Source organism: Hemiscyllium ocellatum, chromosome 9, assembly GCF_020745735.1.
Source record: "Hemiscyllium ocellatum isolate sHemOce1 chromosome 9, sHemOce1.pat.X.cur, whole genome shotgun sequence".
NCBI classification, from domain to species: domain Eukaryota; kingdom Metazoa; phylum Chordata; class Chondrichthyes; order Orectolobiformes; family Hemiscylliidae; genus Hemiscyllium; species Hemiscyllium ocellatum.
In genome coordinates, this window is record NC_083409.1 from 45,937,240 (window position 1) to 45,950,083 (window position 12,844).

Here is a 12,844-nt window from a genome sequence, read left to right on the forward strand (position 1 = left end):
AAAAGGTGAAGGTCATCAGGGATAGGCAAGAATGAGAGATTGAGATTACAGTCAGACCAGCCATGGTCAGCTCAGCTGACTAGAGGGGCTATCAGGCTGTTCCTGCTCCTAATCTTTATGCATCTATACACACATTCAGGACAAGAAATAGGGTCAAGGTAAAGGGAGAAGACAGACAGAAATGACCAAAAATAAAATCAAGTACTCATTATACATTCAAGTACTCATAGAAACAGTATCTTTTGTGAACTGAATTACTATATACAGACATAGAACAGTTTGGAGATACCTGTTGAATGTGCAGAATGCAGATTCTGAACGCTTAAAGCTTGGATTCCTGCTAAACATCCAGACATTCTTTTGCTTTTGAAAATGCTTCTACTTCTAAGCATGAAAAAAAGTTAATAATGGAATTTCAGTTCTTTGAAACATAACAAACTGCTGCATTTATATCATTAACAATAGTACCGAAGTGCTGATCTATGTATTTACACATTCTAAATCATAATACAAATTTACAGAACTATGAATGCTGGAGTATATAACTGATGGGGCACTTAGGATATATTTTAAGGTAAATCCTCTTTTTCAAACTATTCATGTCATTCAAACTGTAATCTGACGTGAACACTGACAAAATAAACTTTACATACACAATTCAAGATTCCTGCACTATAATACTGATTGCACTTCAAATTACTTAATTGGGTGTAAAGTGCTTAGTAATGTCAACGATCATAAAAAGCATGATATTAATACAAGTTTTTATTTTTGAGCAATGCTGGAACAGAATACAGAAATAAACTTGTATTTTAAAACAGACCAATATATATGGTGCTTCATGAATCAGCAAAATATTACAAAATAAATTGTTCAGACCCCAGGAGGTCATCTCTAGAAATGTTGCAACTAATTCTACCAGCAAAACCAAAAAACAATGAGATGAATTTTTTTTTGTTTTGATGATATTGACTGAGACAGGAATACTGGCATAAAACTGGAAGAATTGCTGATTTGATTTTAATGATATTTTTCCACAACAGTTGATAAGGATTTTATTTCACCTGAAGGGCAGAGGCTCCAATAATGTATGGGTTTGAAAGTCGAGTACAGACCTGAGCACTTGTGTGGAACTCAAGAAGGAATCTCTGATCAAGAAATAAGAGCACTATCAACTGAACCATGTTGATGAATATAAGAGAAAGCAGTTTTATGTTTTCCCTGAGTAAGATCAACTAATTCCTACAATATAGCTGATGACCTCTAAAACTCCAGCTAAATGTGATGTAAAATATAGTGCCGGTTTGGATAAAAATTAGCATAAAAACTAACATTAATTGCAAAGTGTTAAAAGAATTTATATAATAGAATCTCTAGAGCGTGGAAACAGGCCCTTTGGCCCAACAAGTCCACACCGACCTTCTAAAGGGTAACCCACCCAGACCTATTCCCTTACCCTATAAACCTATACACTATAGACAATTCACCTAACCTACACATCTTTGAACTGTGGGAGGAAACTCCACACAGTCACAGCCACCAGAGGTTGGAATCGAACCTGGATCCCTGGCACTGTGAGGCAGCAGTGCTAACCACTGAGCCATTGCGCTGTCCCCATTCTATAAAGCACTATTTCTTAAGAGGGCATCGAGTTAAGTAAAACATGTATCTTTTGACAGGTGATAATGAAGTGCTCTGGAATTCTTATTCATTTGAATTTTTATCTAATATTGTTACATAGCAATCAGCTCGATCTAGGAATTTGGACTTTTGTTATGGAGATGCACTGTCTCAAACACCTTAATAAATATCTACATCTAACAATGATGTTCACTTAGAAATATGTATGAAGGGAAAATGCTAGAGTAGAAAACAATTAAATAACCAAACAAGATATTAATGCTTTTACTGGTGAAGATGGAACCTCCTATAAAGATCACATTTGCTTTTTTAAAGATGCTTTCTCAAATACACATTTCTTTCCTAACTGAATAAGGTTATTTTAGTTTTTTTTAAAGCAATTACTAAACTTCTCAATTTGCTGTCGATTTGCAATTTTATGCAATTCATAAAACTGGCTAAACGTTGCCAAGCAACAGTATTCCAATTACACTACAAAACTTATATAAAATGCACTGTCAGCATTCAAGGCCGAATTACAGCAGAGATTATTTCATTGCCTTAGCAATACAATAAAATGAATATGCGGAGCAAAAATCTATTTTCACAGACTGTTTCCACATTTTACAAAGATGCATCACAAAGTCATCAGTAACACAGTTATCAACTGGCAAAATACACAATTCTCAAGAACACTAGCTTCTGTTTGAGTTGGCAAATACAATGGAGACTTTTTTTCAAACATTGAAACTTAGAGAAGGAAATTTACCAAGCATCATCTACTTCTGAAAATAACTTCTGAAAAAAAATCAACATTTCAGGTCCAGTTAGTTTGGTGCTATTTTCATTATATAATGTAGGAACTATATGTACACACACATTTTTTAAAAAAGTCCAGCATTGCTTTAGACAACATCAAAGGGACAATGTGCATCACCTGGAACACAAGCAAATGTATTTGTCGTGATTGTAACAATGTCAACCATGTCCACCTCAGAATGGGTTCCCTGATTGGACCAGGTTAACAGCCCCAGTCAGGCATTTCTGGCTGTCAGATAAGAACATGCGTCAGACACCTTGACATTGACAGCTGGCTCACAGGGCTGGATCATCGTCAAGGACTTTCCACATGTAAATAAAAGGATGACTTAGTGACGGGATATTGGCCTCAGTGGAGTTATTTCAGTGGCAATGAAAGTAAAGCACACTCCTGAAAAAATTTGCACACAACAGTTGTCTTTGAAGTAAGCATTTCTGGCATCATGCTGCTTATTTAGATAGCTTAAATGTGATTCTGCCAAAGACTGGGCGCAGAATATGGAAATAACGTGTTATTGTTTTCCCCGGCAACTGACACTGGGACAGAAGTAAAGTAACAAATAGTTCTCCTAACAGCTTGTGGACCCACAGCTTTTTAAGTTATTAAGAGCCGAACTTTCCCTGAGGCACCAGACACTAAAACCTTTTGAGAGTTGACAGATTTAGCTAAGGAATATTACAACTCTAAACCTCCTGTAATTTGGAGCTTTCCCTCAGCAATTTGAGAACTAGGAGAATCCATATCTGGACTTTTCACTAGGTTATGATGACCAGCAGAGGGACGTGACTTGGTTTCAATCCTTAATGAAATGGTGTGATTGTTTCATATGTGGGATTAATGCAAAAGCACCTAATAACTGAAGCCCAACTGGATTTCAAACAGACACTACTACTGGCTTAATCATTGGAAAAATACAGGAAGTGGAGCATGAGTTGCAGAATATTTGGATGGAAGCTCACCAGTTCAACTGAGCATGGGAAACACTAATCAAATGATGGCAATTGCATAGCGTCAATCAGGACATATACTGAGCAGCCTACAGCAAGATCCCAAAACAAAGCCAAGCCTAGGCCAAATAGTTAAATATTCTTCAGGATTTCAGTCTGCAAGCCATTGCACTTGCTGCAACTATGTGACCCAGGGACTGCAAAAGAGTCCCACTACACCTAAATTGAGTAAGAGAACTCATAGACCAGTATCCAGGGGAGTACACACCCTGAAAAAATCCACCTATATATGGTTTGGAACAGTTAAATCGCTTACAAATATCCAAATGAGAACCAATCAAAATATAACTGACTGGTTAAATGGTGACCCAATTCTCATGGAGGTCAATACTGGTGCAGCTGTTTCAGTAATCATTGAACCAGTCTTTAACAAAATATGCTCTGGACTCCAACTCTTACATTTGTGCAAGACCTTAGCTAGATTGAGACCCTATACTGGAAAACATTTACAATTTAAAGGTACAACTTCTGTTCTGGTCTCATATGAGATACAGCTGATAGTGATAGGGAAAATCAGAGGGCCATCACAACCAGAACTAAAACTTTTTGGAGCCAGAGAGGCCAGCTTACAGTAGAGAACAGCATATTATTATGGGGAGAAAAATTGATTGTCCCAAGCAAAGGTCACCACCAGATACTGGCTGAACTCCACCAGTCATCCAGGGTATCCAAAATGAAGATGTTGGTAAGAAGTTATGTCTATTGGCCAGGATTGGATGCAGACGTAACCATGTTGGTGCGGCAGTGCCCAGAGTGCCAACAAGGACAAAAATTACTGCCAGTGGCTCCACATTTTTTGGGAATAGTCAGATAAACCCTGGACTCGTTTACACATCGAATATACAGGACCTTTTATTGGTTCAATGTTCTTAATCATTGTGGTATGCACCATAGACATGCATAGAGTTCATTCGTGAAACACATGACAATAGAAAAACAACACACATATTTTGCAATTCATGGACTCCTGGAAGTTTTGGTCACAGATAATGGGCCATCGTTTATCAGCAAGGAATTTGAGTATTTCCTAAAGTTCCATGCCATTCAACCTACAAGGACAGTTCCACACCATCAATTGTCAAATGATCTGGTTGAAACAACCATCCACATTTTAAAGGCAGGCTTAAAGAAACAGCCTACACCTTCACTAGATACCAAACTATCCCAGTTTGGTTTGATTGTAGGACCACCTCTCATGCAAATACAGGGATAGGTCCGGCAGAGTTGCTAATGGGGAGAAGAGTCTGCACCAGGTAAAATCTGATCTTACCAGACCTGGGGCTGACGGTGAAACAGCATCAGAAACATCAGTACCAGACACAAGACTGCAGTAAGTGAGAGAAAGAGTTTACTTCGGGGGATGAAGTTTGGTGTAGAAGCCACCACAGTCTTGCAAACATAAGGGGCATGGCTGACACAAGATCAGGTTCAGTGACGTATAAAATCTGGCTAGGTGCAACGGTCCTAAACAAGCATGTGCACCATATGAGAGCTGCAAACTTGCAAATGGGGCATGAGCAAAACATGCCCAGCTCCTCAGAATAGTCAGAAAGGCTGGCGGAACCCGTGGGCGTTCCCCCTCCATCAAGCATGGAAGAAACTTCAGAATCGGAGATGGACACCGCAGACGTTGCTGCCTCAACGTCTTTGTTACCTGAAGAAGAGGATGAATTTCTTCTGAGATGCTCTGGGGACTGTGCATTTGATGCAGCCTATACTAGAGGCAGACTTAGAGGTACCTGACCTGGTGCTAAAACACCCCAGGAGGAGCCAAAACTGAAAGAACTGGCTTTTATTCTCACAATCAGATGGGGTGGGATGCAGCGATTGTAAAGAGGTCAGCCAGCTGGACCTCGTAGAATGTGAATTCACTGATTGAGACTGTTAATCTGGTTTTATTAGGGAACCCTGGCAAATAGATGAACAGGAATGAGACATCCTGTTTACTCAGTGCTGGCTCTGAGGGAGCTGGATCAGTCTCAAGGGTTTTCCACCTGTAAAGAAAAGGTTACTTGGGACGGGATTCTGATGTCTGTATAGTTATTTTAGTATTGTGTTATGTAGGACTAGACCAGCAACCTAAGTCCCTAAATAGTCTCAGTCACACCATCAAGACCTACTGCTGAGCAAAGATTACACTCCTCCTACAGAAAGGGTACAGCTTCAAGAATGCCACTGTCAAATGTGTCTTAAAGGGGATCACTTGTATACATTTGGGTTAGGAAGTATTTGGATTCAGAAATGGAAAAGATAAGCTCACACACAAAATAGAATGGACAGTTGTCACATGATAGGTACATACATATAAAATCAGTAATGTGAGCAAGAAATACTGAACATACTAAATGCAATACCTATATGTTGGAAATTAACTTTTTTCAGTTAAAGTTAATACTCCATTCTGTCAAAAAGATGGAAGCCTACTTCATGAAAAAAAGTTATACAAATTGCACTGCTTGGGATGATAATGTGAAAGTACAAACAGAAACCAAAAATAGGAGCAGAAATAGGTAATTCAAACCTTCAAGCCTGCTCTACCATTCAATATGATCATAGCTGATCATCCTACTTAATACCCCATTCCTGCTTTTGTCTAATATCCTATGTTCCCTCAGTCCAAAAAGCTATATCTAACTCCTTAAAAACATTCAATGTTTTGGCCTCAGTCACTTTGTGGCAGAGAATTCCACAGGCTCACCACTCTCTAAGTGAGAAAATTTCTCGTCTCAGTCTCAAATGGTTTTTCCCATAAATTTAGACTGTGACCCCTTGTTCTGAAACCCCCAGCCATTAAGAACATCCTTCCTGAATTTGCCCTGTCGAGTTCTGTTAGAATTTTATAGATTCCTATGCAGTCCCTCTCATTCTTCTAAACTCGAGTGAATGCAGTTCTAATTGATCCAGTTTCTCTTCACACATATTACCTGCCATTCAGGAATCAGCTTGATAATTTTTTTGTTTCATTCTCTTAGGTTAGGAGGCTGAAACTGCACACAGTATTCCAGATGTGGTATTCCAGGACACTGTATGATTACAGCAAGGTCCTTCACTTGAATCCTCCTGCTATTATATTACTAAAAAGAGTTTTGAATTATCTGTTTTAAACCACTTTGAACTAAATCAAAACAAACTACAGCTGTTATATTTAGAATTTCACTCGTACTGATAGATAAACATTCAAAAATAAAACAAATAGTCATTCCTGCACTGAAAATGGAAAGGACAGGTGAAAAAGCTTTGAGAAGCCAGTGGAGCAGTGCTGTTTCAGAAAAAGACCACATAGACTGAAGATTATGATCCACTATCAATACCAGAAAAATGATTGCTAATTTTTTTGTTAGCATATTCCCAATCAAATTATATCCTTCTTACTCAATGCAGAGTTTTCAAATCATTTTTGAAACACATGGAAACTCATTTCAAAAGCTACTGACCGTCTTCTAGATAAAGTAGAAGAGGAGGTTAAATCAGTTTCCCAGTCATCATTCGGGTCATAAAAAAGGTCTTCATCTCCAGGATGTGTATTGTCCTGCTAAGATATATTATAATCAGGTTTGGTATAATGTTGAAATAACAGCAAAACAATAATGTTCATTTCCATCATTTTTTACGATATTTGATGAGTATTCTGAAGGTGCAGAAGACAGCTACATTTAAATAATAGACTTTGAAGAAAAGCAATTCATTGTTTAAGTAAAAGAAAGACAAAAGGTTCACTAACAAAATACAGCAAGTAATTTGTTAACATATCTTCACTATCAATAAACATCACACATTGACTACGTTGAGAAACCTCCAGTCCGAAGTTTCCATCAGCAGCTTTTCTTACTTATTTTGTGATGGGAGCTTTTATTGCTCACCTTACTCCATACACTAGAGTTATTTGGAAGGCCTTTTCAAATAGCAGTAATTATAACCAAACCTCATGTGAGGATCTCCTAGGTGTTATGATGGGGTATCTCAAATTTCCAAGCTCAAGGATGAGGAGAAATGAACTACCTCCCCTTCTTTATTGACCCATACCCTCAGTTGGTTGCATTCAGGTTAATTACAAAGGATCCCATCCACTGTAGATAAATTCCTTTCTTTATGGAAGAAAGTAAGTTTTAAAATAAGCCAAGGTAAGAAGGCTTTCTCGAGTCTACAAAAAAGTGAATTTAGTCATTACTAATGCAAAAAGAAATAACACAACACATACATTGATTAGCAAGAATGCACATAAGTCTCTATCGGTCACTTGTGAAGAGTATAGCGGAATGTTGATAGTTAATCAGAATTGATTTCAGAATTCTTGGCTTTCCAAGTTAGTTGAAATCCTTTTGCCAACAATTGGCTGGCAGCACTGAGTGAGAAAGTCCTCCCTTTGTCTGGTTTCCTTTGACTGGTTTGCAGACTTCTACCACTCAGAGCAACAGAAGCCTTTACCTGCAATGAAGCAGGTGGTCCTTTAATGGTAACCTTTACTGTATATTAGCATTCAAATGCTGGCGAACTAAAAAGAGATACTTCAGCCCACCGGTACACAGCATCACAGCTCACAAGCACACCTTCTTCTACTAGGACTCACAAACAATGTTGAACTGGGTTTTAACACTTGTCCTGGTGCGTTCTTGAAAAGTGAATTCTCACAATCAGGCAGATGCTTTTCCTCTGATCATGTTCACGGTCTGAGACAACTGTCTCCCAGGAGATTGCAGTTCAACTTATTGTGCATTTCTCCCTTTTTAAGGACGGACCTTAGAAGCTTCCTTCAGACCTTGTAAGATGTGAAATTCTAAGTTTTTTCTCTCTCGGCAGCTGTTGCATTTAAATCCATAGTCACCTTGGGGCTGGATGTCCCTTTTTTTTAAAAAAGAAATGGTGCATTGGAGTTTGAAGTTATGTCTATAAGTGATCCAAGTTATAATCCATCATGATGATATAGTTAAAAATCATCCTAAAAAGACAAAGAATTGCTGATGCTGGAAATCAGAAACAAAAACGGAAATAACTGGAAGAAAAGCACAGTAGGCCTGGCATCATCTGCAGACAAAAAGCAGACTTAATGTTTCATGTCTAGTGACTGAAAAAGGGAAGAAGGCTCTAAAGAAAGGTTACTGGATCTGAAACGTTAACTCTGTTTATCTCCACAGATGCTGCCAGACCTGTGAATTATATGCAGGCCAAACAGATTCCCTTCCCTAAATGACACGAGTGAACCATTAATTTTGTTATGATGACCCCATGGTTTCATGGCCACTGATAGTAGTTTTTCAAAAAATTCTAGATTTGAGCACAAATTTCCCACCTGCGGGAATGCAGATGAATGCAGCATCATTAACACGGACCTCAGGATTAATAGTCCAGTCATAAAGCCCACTGTGCTACTGTACTGACAAAGTGCACCCAACTTTACAGCAGACTATAATTTGCAACCATCACTATTCAAACAGCTGCATAATTTCTTAGATTAGACATCATAGAGGTGAGCATTAAAGGTTAAAATAACAGAGATCTAAAACTCAACGTTGCAAGTGAAGAGAGCAATTCCAATTATGCTTTTAACATCAGTGACTTTTTGTCATTAAAAGTACTGGTTTAATTTTGAATGGTCAAGTTTTATAGTCATTCGTTAATGCTAACACAGTGAATGATTTGATGGCAAAAAAGGCACGAATGATTAATACACAGGTCAATGTAGAACAAAACCATACAGGTAGCTCTCCTACAACACAATAATTGCATTCCAGTAAAACCTCGCTTAATAGAAAAATCACTTAATAGAAATAACAGGGCCTATGGGAAAAGTGGGATTAGGGGCAGATCAGCAAAAAGCATCACTCACGATCGCTCAAAAATCACCCAAAAGTCTAACGCAAAGCGTAGCATAGCCCGGGTGAAGGTTGAAATCATATTTATTAACAAAACAAAAAACAAAAATTTAACATAGAGCAGCTTTCTTATATTTTTTAAATGTACTATGTACAGTACCTCTCACAGAAAGCTGTTCTATTGGCAGCTGACATAGGCGCATGCGCAGAACTGTATGAAGACCAAAGTACACATCAGGCATGCAAAGAATGGCACAGAGACTTTGGTGCTGACATTGCGCACACACAGAACACCGCATAGACTTCGGTACATGTGCAGTATGGCATGAAGATCAGCACTGACATCATGCCTGCGCGGACACCAGTACATGCGCAGAACGGAGCAGAGATTTCAGTGTGCACATCATGCATGTGCTGAACGAAGCACGTTAACTGATCCCTGCTGGAATCGCGCTATTGCCATTGCCAAATTCTCCTGTGGCGTTTTAATCAAATTGCACTGCTGAAACATTATCCCAGAACTATCTGTTTATGCAATAAATGGTATATTTTCATTATGGTGTTAATTCAAAATAAAATAAAGCTTTAAATTTTAAAGCTGATTTGACGATAACATGCATGTCTTTCTTCTTGAATGCTAGTCAAACTGAAGTATGACCAAACAAAAAGGAATTTTGTTGCACAATTTTTCTCATGGGGAGTTAAACAATCAACTTGCATATTTGAAACTAACATTTCTAAATAATTGCCCTGGGAAAAGTGTAAAACATTTGTTATTTTACAAGCTTCCATGCGAAGCAGTGCATTCAAAGATCAAAAGAGGGACAAAAACTTCTACTGAGCTAAAAATGGCAATTTAATACTCAATAAATGTGTCAGAGAACAAACAAGACAGGCAGCCTGCTCTTCTGTAAAGCTTTCAACAAGTCTGAACATTTTGCGGTGTGCAAAATATGTTGAAGATTTGAAAAGCCAATGTTAACACCTTTCAATTAAACTTTAGTTGAAAAAGAAAGATTGCAATGTCAAATATTGAGGCCAGTCTAATGGCCATGACGTCGAAATTTGCTTTATCAGCACATGTCCAGATTCCACGTTAATAGCTAATGAATCTCCACGTCATGTGCAAGGATGTAATTTAAACAGTTGGTTGACTTTCACATCTGAGCTTATCAAGCTTCAACAGGGATAACAAGGTTTGAGAAACAGTCCATAAATTGAAACAACATAGGAAACATAAAACTTGGATTAAAGTAGTTGTTATAGAAAACAAAATGACAAAGCATGAACAATTAGTTATAAGCATTTGAAACAAATATCTGTGTATTTACAATACATACTCGAAATATGAAAAAATGCACATATTGTGTTTATAGAAAAATGGGAATTTTGCTGTATTTTATCTAATGGTGCCAATTTAGCTTCTCTACTTCAGAATAAATACAAATCAAAATCAGACAACTGGGACAATTTTATCTGAATATTTACTAAGGTTGCAACTTCAAAAAAGCGTTGGCAATGTATCACCTAGTCCAATCAAAGGGAGTGTGTGTTTTTGGTTCCAAGCAACTAGTTTTGTAATAGCCATCCAGTTATGCAAATAGTCAGATAAACATAAGTGACAAAACTAAAAATGAACCAAAGGGCCAAGAAACAATTAAATTTTAATTTCAAGAAAGTAAAATAGTAAGGAAAAACAAAAGCAAAGAAAAATAAAGAAATCTTTAAGAGGGAAAGAAACTGAGAGAACTGTGATAAGATTTATAAATATGTAATTGCTGCACTTGAAAAAGAAAACCAGTCTCTAAAAAATTCCAAATTACTGTTGCCTCTCTCTAAAATCATACACCTCTGCTAGAGAAATAACATGGCAACATTTCCCTCAGGGTTGGAGGATTTAAGCTATAGGGAGAGGCTAAACAAGTTGGGGCTGTTTTCCCTGGAGCTTCGGAGGCTGAGTGACCTTAGAGAGGTTAAATAAAATCAAGAGGGGCATGGATAGGGTAAATAGACAAAGTCTTTTCCCTGGGGTGGGGGGCTCCAGAACTGGAGGGCATAGGTTTATGGTGAGAAGGCAAAAATATAAAAGAGACCTAAGGGGCAACTTTTTCACCATACGTGTATGGAACGAACTGCCAGAGGAAGTGGTTATGGATGGTACAATTGCAACAGTTAAAAGACATCTGGACGGGTATATGAATAGGAAGAGTTTGGAGGGATATGGGCCGGGTGCTGGCAGGTGGGACTAGGACGGGTTGGACCAAAGGGTCTTCTTCCATGCTGTATGTCTCTATGACTGTGACTCTATGTAGCAATTTGTAAATTTTGGATTTTGGGGTAAGTCTTGAAACAAATGTTCAGCAGTGCGTATGATGTGGGTCTATTTTATGCATACAGTCTTATTATTTTGGTATCTCAAAAGATTCATAATATTGGTTTTGCAGTGGATTGTGGTGGATAAAAGATACAATTAGTCAGCAACTGTTAATCATGAAGGTCAACCAATTGGCAAATAGAAAGCACCAAAATCATTAACTGTTTCTTTTTACTAACAGGTCAAGATGACTGAGAAAGGTTAACTATTTATCTATGCACTAAGTCACCACATTGCTTAGACAGTTATTTTGATCTATTATATTTAACTTTACCTGATAAAGTTCCCTCATAGCTATTAATTTGCATTCAAATTTTTCCAGGCTCCAGAACGTGCTTATGCCCAGTTTAGTATTTTTAACCTGCACCCGAATTGGAGTTTGGATGCTTTTATTTTCATTATCAGTCTCTTCATGCCTGCCAAAATAAAAGAGAAATGGGATGATTCAATGATTCAATGCTTGATGATTCAATGTAATCATGGCTGCTCTTAGGCTTCAACTCAATTTTCCTACCAGTCCCCATATTTCAAAGATTTGTAACAATTTAAGTGAAGACATTTCTCAGCTCAAATGATTGCTCTCTTATACTGAAACTATCACCTGCTAATCTAGACTTTCTAATCAGTGAAATATTTAGTATGTACCTTATAAATCTTCTTTAACTTTGATTGTTTCATAGGGATTTCTTTTCATTCTTCTAAATGCTAGAGAATATATTTAAGTCTACAACAGTTGACAAACCTCTCAACCCTGAGACCAACCCTGTAAGTCTTCACTGTAGAGCCTCCATGCAAGTATATCTTTGCTTAAATATGGAGGCCAAAAATAGAGAGTATATTTTAGATGTGGTCTCACCAAAAAGGTATACATTTTCAGCAAACTTATTTATTCTTGTATTCAAATTCCCTTGCAGTTATTACCAATATATCATTTACTTTTGTAATTGCTTGCTGTACCTACATGGGGTAAAAAATGAGGTCTGCAGATGCTGGAGATCACAGTTGAAAATGTGTTGCTGGTTAAAGCACAGCAGGTTAGGCAGCATCCAAGGAATAGGAAATTCGACGTTTCGGGCATAAGCCCTTCCTGATGAAGGGCTTATGCCCGAAACGTCGAATTTCCTATTCCTTGGATGCGGCCTAACCTGCTGTGCTTTAACCAGCAACACATTTTCAACTGTGATCTCCAGCATCTGCAGACCTCATTTTTTAC

At 37.8% G+C, this 12,844-nt stretch overlaps 1 protein-coding gene across 3 annotated transcripts in view; it reads right to left on the bottom strand.

Annotated features, from left to right (window-relative positions):
* Nucleotides 1–12,844, bottom strand: part of kif14 (kinesin family member 14) — a 112,563-nt gene that overhangs the window by 29,742 nt on the left and 69,977 nt on the right. For 2 of the 3 annotated variants that reach the window (XM_060830204.1, XM_060830202.1), the window contains exons 21-23: nucleotides 11,906–12,047; nucleotides 6,882–6,979; nucleotides 290–384 (exon numbers count right to left, since the gene is read on the bottom strand). In XM_060830204.1, coding sequence (XP_060686187.1) covers nucleotides 290–384; nucleotides 6,882–6,979; nucleotides 11,906–12,047 — 335 coding nt within the window. The remainder of the gene's footprint in view (nucleotides 1–289; nucleotides 385–6,881; nucleotides 6,980–11,905; nucleotides 12,048–12,844) is intronic. The other variant, XM_060830203.1, reaches the window with a different exon arrangement.